The sequence below is a fragment of the Chelonoidis abingdonii genome, chromosome 2 (assembly GCF_003597395.2).
Source record: "Chelonoidis abingdonii isolate Lonesome George chromosome 2, CheloAbing_2.0, whole genome shotgun sequence".
Lineage (NCBI taxonomy): Eukaryota > Metazoa > Chordata > Testudines > Testudinidae > Chelonoidis > Chelonoidis abingdonii.
In genome coordinates, this window is record NC_133770.1 from 84,531,749 (window position 1) to 84,547,990 (window position 16,242).

At 41.8% G+C, this 16,242-nt stretch overlaps 2 protein-coding genes and 1 long non-coding RNA gene across 7 annotated transcripts in view; 2 read left to right on the forward strand and 1 right to left on the reverse strand.

Annotated features, from left to right (window-relative positions):
* Positions 1 to 305, forward strand: part of BFSP2 (beaded filament structural protein 2) — a 36,076-nt gene extending 35,771 nt beyond the window's left edge. The window contains exon 8 of the mRNA XM_032786998.2: positions 169 to 305. Within this exon, the coding sequence (XP_032642889.1) occupies positions 169 to 305 (137 nt within the window). The remainder of the gene's footprint in view (positions 1 to 168) is intronic.
* LOC116828632 (uncharacterized) overlaps positions 1 to 8,385 on the reverse strand; it is a 65,353-nt gene extending 56,968 nt beyond the window's left edge. The window contains exon 1 of the long non-coding RNA XR_012655238.1: positions 8,242 to 8,385. This is a non-coding gene — a long non-coding RNA (uncharacterized LOC116828632). The remainder of the gene's footprint in view (positions 1 to 8,241) is intronic.
* Positions 8,386 to 12,346: 3,961 nt separating this feature from the next.
* The window catches only part of CDV3 (CDV3 homolog), a 26,063-nt gene continuing 22,167 nt past the window's right edge, over positions 12,347 to 16,242 (forward strand). For 4 of the 5 annotated variants that reach the window (XM_032787012.2, XM_032787013.2, XM_032787009.2 and 1 more), the window contains exons 1-2: positions 12,347 to 12,979; positions 15,698 to 15,777. In XM_032787012.2, coding sequence (XP_032642903.1) covers positions 12,770 to 12,979; positions 15,698 to 15,777 — 290 coding nt within the window. In that variant the 5' untranslated portion in view covers positions 12,347 to 12,769. The remainder of the gene's footprint in view (positions 12,980 to 15,697; positions 15,778 to 16,242) is intronic. The other variant, XM_032787014.2, reaches the window with a different exon arrangement.

A 16,242-nucleotide genomic window follows, 5' to 3' on the forward strand; every position in this document is an offset into this window, starting at 1 on the left:
ATACACTAAGCAAAACTGTGTTTTCAGTTACATTGATGTAATCCCACTGAAACCAATGGAATTTCACCAGTGGATGCAAAAGTAGAATTTGGTACAACAATTTTCCCTTTCCTCTTATTACTTGCTCTGATCAGCAAATTTTTTTTTTTTTTTTTTTTTAACTTTCAGCTGATTCTGAAATTCCCTGTCCACAGAAGACAATGTTGAAATTCAAAGCAAAAGATGATGTCACTGACAAAAATGTTTGTGGAAACCACAAACCCATCAAAGCAGCCTGCTTTATTCAGTCCGAGTTAACAATCTAAGTAAGTTGCAGCTTGAACAACTTTATTAGAGTTGCTTCCTCATGTGAGTGCTTTGCTTACAGATTTCAAGTTAGCCATGTTGTTAAAATTATAATAATAAAAATAAAATAATTAATTGTAATTGTTCGATTTTTTTAAAATCATTCTCCAATACTTGTCAGTGCTACTAAAAGGTACTAGATTAACAGCAAAGGTCCTTTTTTATTCACAAAGTTTATTAATCTCTTTTTGCAATACAAATACTGTATTATTAGACTATTCACCAACTATGCAAATCGCGCAAAATGAATTTTTACTGCAATGAATGGAAACTGCAGGTTTCCATGCTGCTTCACAAGAACTTTGGCTCATTAGTGTGAAATGTAATTTGCACTAATAAACCTGAGGCTGATAAAGCATGAAATTAACTTGATGCAATTAGTTTTACAGTAGGTAAAACTCAGGCAGCAGCAATACAAGCTTTCCCACATCATCCTGAAAATGTACCTTAGTTTTCTTCCAGAGGAAACTTCTCCTAAGACAAAAGAAGGTAACTCATTTTCAATGCCCCTTCAATCTTTGGCCTTTCTGCGAACAAGAGTGGTAATTAGTGCCAGTGTGGTGGTATGTTTTGTGAGATGACCACCTTGCAGCAATTGGGCCTAGATCACTAACTTTTCTCATATGCCACTAGTCAATTGCAGTGACTGACCTGGAGCATATCTGAACTGGATTTTGCAGTAAAGCAATCTGCATACTATTGCCAATCACCTCTACTATTTAGTCTTCCTTTTTATATTTTAATTTTTTCATTTTATTGTATTTGTAATATTGTTATATACTCTGTAAAATGTTCAAGCAGTTACTATATAATCAGAGAAATATAAAACTTTGGCCCCACTCCTGCAAACTCTTATGCATATGATGAACTTTTATTTGTGAGAAAACTATGAGTAAAGCTCATAGTAAAGAGAGTAAAGCTATGACTAAAGCTCAACACACGTGTTTGCTGGATTAGGGCTTTACAATATAAACAACAAGATAAGAAATAAATGCTTGGCATGTATCTGCTTCAGGATATTTTGATATATGTCATTACATGAATCAAAGGGTGCTAAGAAATAGGATACACATTCAAAGAGTCACAGTCTGAAGACATTATTCTTTTTTTAATTAAATATCAAACAAAGCTACAAAGACCCTTAAATGGATGAGAATAAACAAACTAACTCTAGATTTATTATACTTCATCAGCAGTGATGCCAACCTTAATACCCTGTTAATGTGCTTCTCTCAACACCGTCTTAACCTTTCCTCTACACCAACCCCCTAGGCATGCAACACCCTTCCTAAGATAGTCCATGAAACAACCTCTCCTCATTTAATCTCTTATTAAGACCCATTTCAATTGTGAGGCCCACAAGATTTTGGTCAAGAAATGGCTAGATAGAGGAGTATATGGGAAATGACTTTATGCCTCATTAAACGCAACAAAAAAGAGTTTGTATGCATGGACAGTGCATAAACCCCCTGTTCGTAGAGGCTAGGCCCCCCCACCCCTTTCTGCCTGGGCCTCATCCTGCCCCTCTCTTGCCCATCAGAGCCAGAGGAGCCCAGTGCCCCACACCACAATGGGAGGAACATGGGCTGGCCCATTCAAGCCACCCTGAGCCCCGCCCAAACTGCCCCAAACTCCAGCCAAGCCTCCCTGCCCAAGCCTCAGCTGCCTGGAGGAGCCCCAAGCACCAGCCATGGTCCCAGGACCATGGCAGGGAGCATTAGCTTCCCCAGCCTCCATTACATACTGCCCGTGCTTGTATGTTGTATCCATTTCACGTGACATTTGTATATTCCTTTTCTTATTAGACTGTAAATTTTTCAGAACGGGGACTGTGTCTTCCTATATGTTTGTACAGCACCTCAGAAATTGAGAGTACTGCTACAGTATAAATAATTATACACACATTGGTACACAGATCAGATAGAGTGCGTCCAGTGCTTGACTTAAAACAGATGTTGTCTGGGATTGGTTTCTTTTTGGCTTCAACAAATAACGGTAGAGAAAACAGGCCTGGCATGAATCCTTAACATATAAGAGCTATCAAATAGGCCAGTTGTCAAGCAAAGACCAAGAGCGAATCAAAGTGGTTTGTCAGCTTGAGATACAGTGAGTTTCCAGGATTGATAGATTCTCTCTGCAGTATGAGGAAGACAACTGAATTTACAAGTCACTTTTGCGTTTTCATATACCAGACTATTGCTAGGGCGAGAGTTGCAGTTGCCTTTTATGTGCTATAATTACAGTGAGCAGCTGGCTTAAATCATTAAATGAATAATCTATTGGCAGGAAGGGTACATCATACTGGTGCTACTAATTCTTGCAGCATTTCCTTGATGTTTCGAATGATGCTTCATTAATAGGTATGAAAAGGCACTGTCAACTATCCTGATGTGAAACTATTTTTGTAAACTTCACTGTCAGAGATAATCCTTGTCAAATTATGAGTTTATAGACATATTCTGATAAGCAGGATCTTGGGTCTTCTACTTCCATTTACTTTAAGAGTTGAGTATTTTATGTGAAATATGGAATCTTCCAGAGGTCTTTTTTCAATGTGGACTTGGATTTTAGGTTCAAATGATCTGGCATACCTTGGATCTGGTTTTGAACTGTAATGTAAAATATAAATTATTTTCCCAGTAAGATATTTTTTCTTTGGAATTGCAACAGTTGCTTGAAAAACATGTGTGTTCTACCTTCCTTAACTTTAATACTTATAGTAAGGGTTCTCCCAGGTTTTTTTGTTGAACTTCCTGGGATCCTCTCTTCCCTTAGTAAAGACCAAGAGCTAATCAAAATGGTCTCCCAGATGCGTGCCATGTAGTACAACAGTCTTTTTTATACAAAGTTATATCCTATGAAGCGCATTAGAAAACAGTTACTGTATTTCTGGATAAAACTATCTGTAGTATTTTTTATGTATTCATCACCAGAGTGCCATACAAATAATAATGAATTATTCTCACAATACAAGTGGTTTATAGGGAATGTTTAGAGATGGGAAACTGAGGGCTCAGGCAAATTACAGGGAAAATTTTCAAAACTGGCTGTTGACATTGACTTCTTGAATGTCCGGGTCACATGAGTCACAGCCCGGGTCACTTTTACCCCAACTCTCCATTCTAGCAATTGTTATGTTAGATAAAGACCTACATTTTTCAACTAGGATGTGTTTCAAACTGTTTTTTAAAGAATCATTATTTCCATTAACTTTCCCATTTTCAACTTTCCTTCTATTGCAGTTTCCACAATATGGTCTAGTGTAAAATCCTACTGTATAAATCTGAGCACATCAGTGTTATTAGCAGATTGGTTTTACAGTCTTTTACTAAAAAATGTTAAAAAATCCCTAGAAGACTTCAAACTATAGTTGTGTAATTACCCTCCTCATAAAACTTTAGACCTTAACAAAACACATTTCTCCATCATTAAGTACATTCAGATAACTCTTGGCTAGGGGAAATGAGCAAGAAAACTTCTTCCTTCCAACTGTGAGGGTCTGAAATTGTATCAAACACCTAATAGCCAGAGGCTGATATGAAGGATGAAGCCCTCAAGTAGATTCAAATGACAACCCTTGGCAGGAATCCCAGTAAATTACTACTTCTGAACAGCTGTGAGGGACTTCACTAGGGCATTGCCCTTGGATCTTGCTAGTGCTCTGTCTTCCTGGTATTTTTGTTTGTTTTAAATAGACGCTGTCTAGTACATATAGTCCTCTGGCTAGTAGTTGTTATCTGGCAAAGTATTCAAGCTCTATTTATTTTGTGCTTGTGGTTTGGGAGTATCCAAGCAGTTTACTAAGGTGGTATCACCATTTCACAAAGGGATGAGACGAAGACAGAAAGCCAAGGATGCAGAAAAAGTATGGTTTTATTGTTAAAACACTGCAATAGGAGTCTCGAGATGGTAATCTATTCTCAGTTCTTGCAGAGACTTTGGGTATATCTACACTGCAAAGAAAAACCTATGGCTGGCCCAAGACAGCCAACTTGAGCTCAGGCTCTGGGCCCATTTCATTGGTATGCAGATTTCCAGGTTCAGGCTGGAACCTGGGGTCTAGATCCTTGTGGGTAAGTCCAGTATACGACAGTAAAGCATAACCCATTCCATCCTAGCATCTAGGCCTCAACAGATTATGCCTCAGTTAAGTGGTGCTACTGTTTTCTTTGGTTTCTGCTGAGTCAGTTCCAGATTTAGCAGCTGAAGCAGCTATCAGTACCATGTTCCTAACAAGTATTAAATCTCTAATCGAGAGAGGACCATTCCACTGCTTTATGCTATTGTGTTTGCAAGAGATGAATGACACAAAAGAAGCAGAGAGGCATCAGGTTCATATTAGCCCTGGTAACAGAGTAGTGTTGTTTATCAATAATTGCCAAATGATCTGCGTTTCGGTATCTCAGGATCAAGTGCAGCACTTTCTTTAGTGGCAATATGGAAGACAATACCAGTTTATTTACCATGAAAGTTGAAGGAAAATGTGCTGTATGGAAACGGATTGCCAGCTTGGATCATTTCACTGTTGAATCTGCAAGTCATTGCACAGTGCACTGCAGGATGTGCAAACTCACTATGAGTAAAAGTGAAAGTCATGCATTGGCACAAATAAGGTCAAGCAGCAGATGTGTTCCTCCACACTGAGCAGTTAGGTGTCAAGCCTCTTGCATAATCTCTCTATTCCTTGCAAACAGACAAGGCAATAAGAGGATGGGGGAGCATGCGTGCACCTGGGGAGCAATGGACTTCAGGATGATCTAAAAAGTTATTTAGCTACTTGTTCCCTGATTGGGCCTTACACCTACCTACAAGACAGAAGTAATTTGGCAGCCTTTCAACAGTGCTCTCAATATCAGATCAGATGCCCCAGTGCTCCCTTGTTCTGCTCATAACTTTTAACCTATATAACCCTCAGCACCTGCCCTGCACAGAATCAAGCTCTCTAAGCTAAGCACACAGACTGTCAACACTAATAATATATAGAAATGTAAGAGCAGCATCATATGATTCATACACAAGAATAACTTTGACAAGTCTTAGAAACTAGCTAGAAAGCCTCAGCAGCAATGGCGCTGTTACTTAATGTAAAGTTGGCAGCTAAGGATATAACAGCAAAGAATTTCTCTGGGAAAGAGGAAGAGCTACTTGATCTCTGAGAGGGAGAGTGACACAGAAATAGCCTGACAGCTTGACAATCTCCTGACTCTAAAAATGTAAGGATCTGATTCTTTGGCTTAAACCACAGCAAACTGTTAGCACAAGATTTTTTAGACTAGATATGATTTGTACCCTTCAATTTTCTCTCAGTTTTATATTTTAAAATGCCTTTGAGTTATTTTTAGTGCTACTGTCACTTGAGTATCTATTGCAGACCATTCTTGATCATAAGGAACATATGTTTTTGACCTCTCAAGAGAGAAGGAAATAGGACAAAAGGTACCTGGTCTCAGAGTACTTGGCCAAAGGCATGAGCAGGAAAAGTCCACACTCCCATAAGCTGCTAACTACTGTCAGTTAGGAGTATAGAGAAATCCTGATAACAGTGAAGAGTGACAGTAATAGGGGACCATGCAGCAAATTCTGGTGAGGTTTGCCTTTCTACAATTATGTTGTCAGTCATAGATTTTAAGCATTAAAAACTCTAATTCACCCAGATACTAGATGAGAGTCTAAAAAAAGATATAAGGCCAAATCATACAGTCCTTGTGCATCTGCCTGATGAGTCCTCCACAAGCAGATCTACCTCCTTCTGTGCAGAAGGGGACTCGGCTGTCTCCATGACCCTGTTAGCTACCACTGATTCAGTAGTGCTTTCTCTGTGGTTCAGGAAAGGGGCGATGAGTAGGTAGGCTGAAGGGAAGTGTGGGCAAGTTGGGGGTGATACACAGAGTTTCTCCAGACTGCATTATCGTTTCCATATTGCTCACAGTGTGTTCCAGGCACTATATGGCCAAGGATCCAAGGGTGAGGAGTGGGGCTTGCAGGGGGAAACCTCAGCTTCCCTCCATGGAATAATGCAGAAAACTCTCTACGAAGGATTCTTCAGGGAGCTTTTTCTTCCCCCAAACCCTATCCCACAGCTTCTAACACTAAAGAGGACAATCTGCCTCCTGGGAATGTGCTTGTTAAGTTCTTTTTGGCTATCCTTTGTGGACAGATTCTGTAAACATCAGAATTAACCTTGTAGAATGCAGGTTGGGACACATTTTGCAGATGAAATTTAATAAAACAAAAACCATCTTACAATGAGCATGCATCTGCATTAAGGGAGAAATTTAGGTGAACACACATGACTGAAATTCAAATAAAATAAATTAATTGTTCAAAAAACAAAGAATATGAATAATTTCCAGTATAGAAGTATGTAATGCACTGTTTATAATGGCTACAATTTTCTGCAATCCTGTAATCTTTAGGATCCAGAACCTGCTATAATCTGCAGCCACATGGACCTATTTATAACTACTACTGTGAAACTGAATATAAACTGAATTTCTGCTGGTCAGGGAGATGTACATTTCTAAAATATTATATTATATTAATAAATGTACTTCTCTTGCGCTACCACAATTTATGTACTAGAATTTATAAACAGTTTTGTCATATTTAATATCTCGTATTTGCATGCATAAGTAACTCATAGAAGAGAATCAGGTAGAAATTTTACATTCGCTTGCCTGGAGTAAGGCCCCAGTCCAACTCCCACTGAAGTCAATAAATCTTCAACTTCAGTCAGAACTGGACTAGACCCTAAACAACAGGAAAGAATTTGGTCCTTACTCCTTACGGGTGCAGTTCAGGACTGAAACTATTTCTGGCTGTGCTACTGAAGTGCTCTACGACCTTGGGCAGGTCACTTAACTTCTCTGTACCTCAGTTTCCTTTTTTAAATATGGCAATGACACTTCTCTTTATTCAAGAATTTTGAGACTTATGGATGGAAAGCACTAAGTGGTAGTAGTATTTTAATCCAGCAAGGCAAAAAATCTATTCTCTGAAGTTTAGGAATACATAATTTTGCTCTAAGAAAAAATATCAAAGTTATAAAATGGCACTAAAAATAGGAATATAAATATTGCTACCAATATTTGACAGATAATTTTGGTTCTGGTTAGCACGTAAGCAGCAGATGCTTCTGATTATGGCAGACTAATAAACGTAACATACAGTAATAATTTTACATGATTAAAAGTGCACCATTTTAAGGTTTATCTCCATTGCGGATAGTTTTATCCTGGTCTTCAAAATGTGCTGAGTTCCAAAACATCTGACAACACATTTTGAAGCACAGACTCATTCTTATTTATTTCCAGCTCTTAATTTGTCCATTGGAGGCTAAACATTTTAGTATCAGTGTCCCTTCATTTTTTCACAAAAAAAGGGATTTCCTAAAGAGCAGGCTTGTGTGCAGTACACATTTTCTACTAGGCCAATGCACTTATATATCTAAGAAAAAATGCTTTTCCTATTTTAAACTAATGCCATTTTTGACAACGGTGCTTTCCCACTCTCTCTTTTCAATTACTTATGTTCTCCTACAAACTGATTTCCCTAATGTCTTCTTCTACTTGACCTTTGCTCAAGAGAGATATTTCCTTATATATACACAAACACTAACATGAATTTTCAGGATGCCAAATAGGTATATACAAAGTAATTGACCAAAAGTAAAAATGTGTTTCATTGTATCTGTTCATTAGTTAGGCCTATAGAAAGAACAGAAAGCAGTAATGACACCTGGTTTTAACAAGTGTGCAGTATTTTTTGAAGGCCTTACTGATTGAGTTCATCAACTGGGCTGAACAAATCAGTTTACAGCACTATAAATTCATTGGGCTACCCAAAGCTAGAAACAAGACTGGACAATCTACATAGATAACAGCTATGGCTTCTTACCTTTCCAATATATACTAGATTTCAGCTATCAGAGTAAAATGAGATTCATTCCCACACAGGTCCAATGTTGCAGAAAAACATTCATTTCCAGTGCATACAGATTCAGTGTGTGGCTTAAAATAAATAAATACATAAATAAAAAAAAAAAAGGTTCTGTTTGTAATGTTTACTTGAGTGGAACAGATCTGCTACTATAGTATGTCTGTAGTGACCCCTCCATTCAGTTCCAGACTTTGATCAAACAGTATACCAGATAATCCAGAATTTGGCAACACTGCAACAATAAGCCATTGACAATAAATCACAGAAATGGAGGGCTGGAAAGGACCTTGAAAGGTAATCTAGTCCCTTCTCCTGCACTGAGGCAGAACCATCCCTGACAGTTGGTTTCTCTGACCCAGTCTTACAAACTTCCAATGCCAGGATTCCACAACTTCCCTTAGTAACTTACTCCAGTACTTAACTATCTTTTATAGTTTTTCCTAATAGTCTCCCTTGCTGAAGATTAAGCTGATTACTTCTTGTCCTACCTTCAGAAGACATGGAGAACAATTTTTATAACAGCAATTAACGTATTTAAAGATTTAACAGATCCCGCCCCTTGGTCTTCTTTTCTCAAGGCTAAACAAATCCGTTTTTTTTAACTTCTCCTCATAGGTCAGGTTTTCTAAACCTTTTATCATTTTTGTTGCTCTCTGCTGATTCTCTCCACATTGTGCCCAAAACAGGACAAAATACTCCAACTGAGGCCTCACCAGTGCCAAGCAGCGTGCAACAATGTTGATTTCAGACCAACTGTCCAATTTATCAATGTCATTTTGAATTCTAATCCTGTCTCCAAAGTGTTTGCAACTTTCCCAGCTTGGTGTCATTCACAGATTTTAAGTATACTCTGCACTCCATTATCCAAGTCACTAATGAAAATTTTTAACAGTACCAAATCCAGGACAGACCCCTGTATTAACATACAACTCTAAAGCCAATGCTGATCCCCCTCAAAGATCCACAGAACATACCCCAAGAGGGTCCAGTCAGATCATGGCTCCTATGTATACATTTCAGTTTAATATACTGGGCCCAGATTCTGCAATTAATTACACATGGATGGATTCAATAACCCTAAATTAAATCCTGTTTTGATACAGTGGCACTTATTTCACAGTTAATATTTCATCTTCATTTCCATTATTAACTCAGTTTTGTTTCCCCCTGTAAAATCCAAGCTCAAACTTGGTAGTTTAATTTTGGGACTGAGGCAGAATACTTATCAAATTTGAAGTAACTGGACAAGGAGTAAAGAAATTAGAGAGGCTTGCCAGAATTCAAAGTCTTCACTTCACTTTTTTTTTTGTCTTTGAAGCATTATACATACTTTTTGCATTATAGAAATAATAATCTTTAATGCAATGCAATAGTCCACCATGTTTTTACTAAGCTACTTACAACAAAGGCTTCTCACATGAACTCCTGGTAATTTAATATAGAGACATTTCCTTAACAATCTCATCCTGACACACCAAAAATATTTCATACCTGTAGACCTTTAGCTGCCCAGAAAAAGTAAATTTCACATCTGGAAACTTTTCCCCACTCCTCAAACCTCCACTTCTGGCAAAGTGGAAGAGGCAGACACATAACTGAACACTCACCAGCTTCTCCCTCTCACCCCTCTCTTCACCTCCAGAGCCCACCCTCCAATTTTCACATACATTTGGGTACCCTAAACCCCTTCACACATCTGGTGACACCCCTTCCTCCCAGACCAGGCCACCAAGTATTACCCAAGATTTGCCATTCACACATTTTGTTTCTTTACAAATGGCAATATGTCACACCATTTTCTGAAGGAGGGAGAAGGTGAGAGCAAGAGCCTGCAATACAGTGTTGCCTACAGGAAGATCCACTAAACTGCCTTCTGAGAGCCCGTGTGTCTAATGCCAGCTCTTCTGCTAACTGCACTGAATATTACTAGTGACTTCCTAACCCTTATTAACCAAGGCATCATTTCCCCTACCTTTGGGAATTACTGTTCACTCATTTTACAGCTATGATAACAGACAAGTGGGAAAAGGTAACATCAGACTAGACAGAGGTAGGAATAGAACACACATTTAATATGACAGAGCTAACTCTATCACACCTTACCATACTACTTCTCAGATGGGAGATAAAGTCTCTCTTTGGGTAATCCATGCTAACACAGGGCAGATCTTTGTCCCTTTCTAGTGGTTAGGCCTCATGTCGAGATTTATGAGTCTCTTATTTCCTCTATGCTAATAGGAAAGGTCATTCTGCTTTAACGGCAGATGCTCATGCAACTCCCATAGAAGCGGTTGGTGCCATGTATCTGAAAGTTATGGATTCAATCTAATGGTCCATATGTGGGGAAACATATGTCAGCGTGAAGCCTGTGCAATAAATATTGAAATTATTTTATATAACAAAACATATTTATAGGTGTTTTGGATGTTGTATCAATATTTGTTTTAGTGTAGCGAGAATTCTTCTGTTAGAAATTGGTGGGATACTTATTAAAAGGTTTGTTTGAAGAGGAGAAAGCACAGTGAGGATATTTTTGCCAGTGTCTACAGAAAGTGGAAGACCTTGCCTGCATGTGATCTTCATAAGAACTTGGATAAATAAACGTATTTCAAGAAAGCAATCTTATTGTCAACAAAGTAAAAAGTAGCTCTTAAGGAGATCTGAATGCTTCAGGCCCTCACTAATGATCAATTAGCCTTTCACCTGTAGGTCAGCAGTGCAAATCTAGCCCAGCCAATTGAGGAATTAACAATTGTTCCTACCCAACAGATCCAGCTTCGGAGTTCCCACACAGAGCCTCAGTGGGTCTGTTCCAGCTCCCGTATCACACACATTCCACATTTCACTAATTGGCAGACTCAGCCCAGATAAGCCAAAACCTGCATGAGTCAGGCAGAAGTGAACACGCCTTGTTGCCCCTGGATAAAGTCCCCACCCAGATCAAGGCTAGCAGGGAGCGGCAGAACGTGGGGCTGATAACCTGCCTTCTCAGTTCTTATTGCGCTCTAGATTTGGGTCGGCAACCTTTCAGAAGTGCTGTTCTGAGTCTTTATTTATACACTCTAATTTAAGGTTTCACATGCCAGTAATATTTTAATGTTTTTAAGGTCTCTTTCTATAAGTCTATAGTATATAACTAAACTATTGTTGTATGTAAAGTAAATGTTTTTAAAATGTTTAAGAAGCTTCATTTAAAATTACATTAAAATGCAGAGCCCCCCCTGCCCCAATCAGTGGCCAGGACCCAGGCAGTGAGAGTGCCACTGAAATCAGCTCGTGTGCCGAAGGTTGCCTACCCCTGCTATAGGTAATAAAAAGGACTTTATTCAGCAGGGCAGGCCCAGCACTCAAGCCACATGGCTTCTGTGCTCAACTGCGGCTAGGCCATAGGAGCGACGAGGCGGGTGAGAATCGCTTTTGTTAGCCCCACTCCTGTGGGTGAGCGAGACAGGCTTCCACGCACCAGCGCTCCCGCTCGGATTACACGCAAAGCAGGTACAAACGCACCCCAGGGCTCGTTAGCCCATTTGCATCACCCTTGCACACAGAACTTCCCGAAACGGGGACGCTATGACGCTCCTACCCCCGCCACCCAACTCTCCGGGAACGACGCCCAACCCCAAAAACTGCAGGCGGGCGCCAGTGGCCGCGCTAACTGCGCCCTGCTCCCAGGCAGGAGAGTCTCTTGCGCTGTACTTCGCGCACGGCCCTCCCACTAGGCGCGCGGGAACCAGGGGCTACAGCAAAGACAGCTCCGCAACCTACGTTCTCTGCGTGGCCACCTCAAGCCCCGCTCCCCTAGTCATCCACCCCCTCTACGTTTGCTTGCGCGCATGTGCTACTCTCTCTCTTAAAAAAAAAAAAATGTAACTCAACCAAACTTGCCTGCGCTATGTTCCGTGCTGGACCAGTCACAGGGCCGTTTGCATCCTACGCAGGCGGCACGCTATTTCACGCACCGACGTCAGCACCATGCCTCAGAGGTTTTCTATTGGCCCAGAGGAGCAACCTTCTCCTCAGCCCATTGGTCAGCGCTGTTAGGCGCATGCGCCTGTCGCAATATTACCCATTTGAGGGAGAGCCTAGCAAGTTCGCATAGCTCATCTTTTTTCTCTTCCGCCTCTCCCCCTCCCCCCCCGCGTCACGCTTTCTCCTCCCTCCCAGTTCCTGGCTGTGTCAAGCGGCGGTCGCCACCACCACCACCAACGTGGAGAGCAGAAAGCTGCCTCCGAACGTTGGGGTGGCTTCGAACGGGCTCCGCGAGCCGAGGCGAGAGCGGTAACCGTTGGACGGTACCAACTGCCTTTCATCGGGAAGAGACGCCCCGCCGGGCGGTACCGATTGAGACAACCCCGCACCTGTTGGTTCTTTCTTTCAGCCGCCTCCCCGCACCCGCTCGGGGTTCTGGCGGCTCCCCCTCAGCGCGTCAGGCAGAGAAACGCCCGCCCGCCCGCAGCCGGCTCGAACCGGAGCAGCCGCCGCCGCCATGGCCGAGACCGAGGAGAGGAGCCTGGAGGACTTCTTCGCCAAGAGGGACAAGAAGAAGCGGCGGGAGAAAGGGAGCCGTGGAGCCGCCGCTGCCGCCGCCGCATCCTCGGCCTCCTCCGCTTCCAGCGCGCCGGGGGGAGCTCGGCCGGCCGAGGCGGGCTCTGGGGCCGCCGCCAGCACCGCCTCCTCCGCCAGGGCGGTGGTTAAGGTGCGATGGGGGGGTGGTACGGTATTGGGGCCCGTCGCGCCCTGGAGTCGGGGGGGGGGTCCGGGAAGGAGGGACCCGGCTTTCCCGGGGTTACGCTAGCGCTTTGCAGGGAGCTGCGCCCTCCGCCCCCACCGGCGGCGGCGGCTTCCTTTGGGCGGCGGCGGCTTCCTGCCGGCAGAGGGCGGCGCTGCGGAGCTGGCCGAGCCTCCGAGCTCGGCCCCGGCTGGGTGGGGGCTCTTTCCCAGGCCCTGATCGGACAGCGAGCCCCGTGCGGTGGCTGCCGCGGGACAGCCGGGTGGGGAGCGAACCAGTGGATGTCTGGCGTCTCTCGGCCGCCCCGCACGTGCTGGGGCCTGAGCGCCTGTCGGCTCTCGCGAGGCAGTCTCTGCCTCGGGGGTCTCTGCTAGAGCTGTGGGGCTGAACACGCCGAAATCGGCCCCAGATCATACTGATAAGGGGGGGTGGGGGGAGAGACTAATACTGTTAAACTGGGGGTGTTAGCTACAGCAGATGCATCTAATAGAAATGTAATGGCAGGAAAAGGACCAAGCCAGGCTTTTGCTGCAGGCACATGATCCTGCTTCAATGTGCAAATGCTTCAAGCTGGTCTAATACCTTTATACTTCACACTTGGAAAACACAAATTGTGTAAAAGACACCGTTTGCAACCCAGAAGTTTAATATATCTATTCATAAATAAGTACATCTATGCTGGGTAGCATTCGGCTGACATAATGTGAGTTAGTAGTTGGAAATAAGGAGGCTCCATCACCATGTGACTAACCAGCCTTCTAGAAACTCCAGAAAGTGTACCACTTGGCTCCCTAGCTGTGGCCTGTGGACCTCTGAACCAGAAGGGACCCATTTCTATGTGTACTAAATCCTTTGCATCTCTGCCAGTGAAGGCATTGATTGCTGATAGCTTTTGTGAATGTAGGGAAGCAGTGCAGTGAAAAGGATAACATGCAAGAGAAAACACATAAATTGCTGTAATAGGCTAGACTACTGTTCCATTTAGTCCAATATCCTGGCTCTGACAGTAGGCAATTCCAGATACTTCAGAGGAAGCTTTGATAAACCATCCTCTAGAACAGTACTTCTCAAACTATCTGATGTGGGGGACCAGCAATTTTTTTTTCCCAATGTGCCAGGGACCAGTGCCATATTATCCTATTTGATGCTCTTATGAGGAAACTCACCACAGACCGGCAATCGATGGCTTGCGGACCGGCAGCGGTCTGCAGACAACCACTTTGAGAAGCATTGCTCTAGAATAACTTCCCCGCAGGGAGGTTACTTCTCTAACGCAGATTAGAGGTTGAGGGTATGGGAATCTGAGATCTAAGTTACATTTTTAACTTGCTCAGGGTTAGTGATCTTAACAGTTAACATTTCAGTCCACATTCCTAAAATAGAGATAATAGTTAATTACTTTAGGTTTGTTTAAATAGAACACACGAGCTAATAAAATGGAAAATAAAGACTTAGGAAAATCTTTATTGAGAAAATACTTTTCTGGCAAGTTTGCCATTAGAAGGTAATCTTAGGAAATCTAAAGTGCTTCAGATGGAGAGTAGCATTCTTAATGAAAGAATAAAGTCTCTAGGCAACCCTCCTAGTAACATGAAGTCATTTCCTATTAATATTGCTACTTTAAACCAGGTCTTGTCAAACAGATATTTGTTTAGCAGAGATAGATGTAAATGATAAGGAGAGAGTCCTGAGATAATGCTCTGATAAGAAGCTAAGCCCTATGCCTCTTCAGCTGTTGGGAGGCGGAAAAACAAGGGTGCTGTTACAGACCCTGCATATGAGGTGTAATCTTTCATATCAGTCTCAAGGAGTTTGAAGTTATCCTCCTTCCCAAAAAACACTGAGAAGGATGAGACTGGTTCTCTGTTTCAGCCTTTTGGATGCTGTGGAGGTGGGGTGAGGGCTCTTTACCTTCCTCTCTTGTCCTATTCTTTAATAATGGCAGAACTTACTAGTACTGCTGCTTGTAATTTTTTCAAGGAGCAGGGTAAAACTAACACAAATTTCACTGCCGTTCATGGAGTTCTGAACAGAAACTATAAAAGTAACTAGAATCTTGTATTTAACTCTTCAACTTGGCAAAATTATGGTCAACAGCAGAGGCAGTGCAAGTGTTTGTAGTCAGGAGGGACAACATTGCACGACTTGCCAGTGTGAAACACATATAAAGTAATTTTTGTAACCACAGGGGAAAAAACCAACTTATATTAAAAAAAAAAAAAAAAAAAAAAAAATTCATCCTAGTCTGCATCCTATATGTATTTTACCAAGCCATGCCTTATACAGCAAAAGAACCTTAAGTCATATTCTGGATCTAGTTAAAAGTTAATCCTCAATCACAACATTTTTTTATGTTGAAATTGGCATCTTCGTGGGTAATTTGATTTGTTTGATCTCACTTTTAATTGAGAATCTCCAAATATATTAAAAAACGCATCCATCATGAATAGCATGAAAGTAGCTCAGTGTACTAATGCTGTATCTCGTCCTGAATCCCAACAGACTATTTTAATATGTGTAACTACTAAATTCAGGTGACAAAGTAGATGAGTAGGAAATTTAAAAAGTTAGTTGCCTTTCCATACCTTTTTGGCGCACTGGTGCTGTAGTTTCTGTACTACTTGCACTTTCAGTTCTCTCGTGGTGTGGAAGTGGCAACAAGCTTGTAAATTTATTTTTATTCAGGAAGAGGATGAATGGAAGGAATTCGAGCAAAAAGAAGAGATTGACTACAGTGGGCTCAGAGTTCATTCCATGCAAATCAGGTACCACTGTTTTTTTTCAATCTATTGCTAAAAATAGCTTTTTGCTTCTAGATCTAGTTCTGCAGAATCTGGTTTAACAAAAGGTTTGTAATACATTGTAGCCAATAATTCTGTCCAGGCAAAAGTGAATTTGGATTTTGAAACTCTACAGATATATATGAAAGCTTATGCTCCAATACTTCTGTTAGTCTATAAGATGCCACCAGACTCTTTGGCCACGTCTACACTACGGGATAATATCGAATTAGCTAAAAATCAGTTTTATAAAACTGATATTATAAATTCGATTTCATGCGGCCACACTAGGCACAGTAATTTGGCGTTGTGCATCCGTGGTCCGAGGCTAACGTCGATTTCTGAAGCGTTGCATTGTGGGTAGCTCTTCCGTAGCTATCCCATAGTTCCCGCAGTCTCCCCCGCCCCTTGGAATTCTGGGTTGAATCATTATTGTCATGGGTGGTTCTG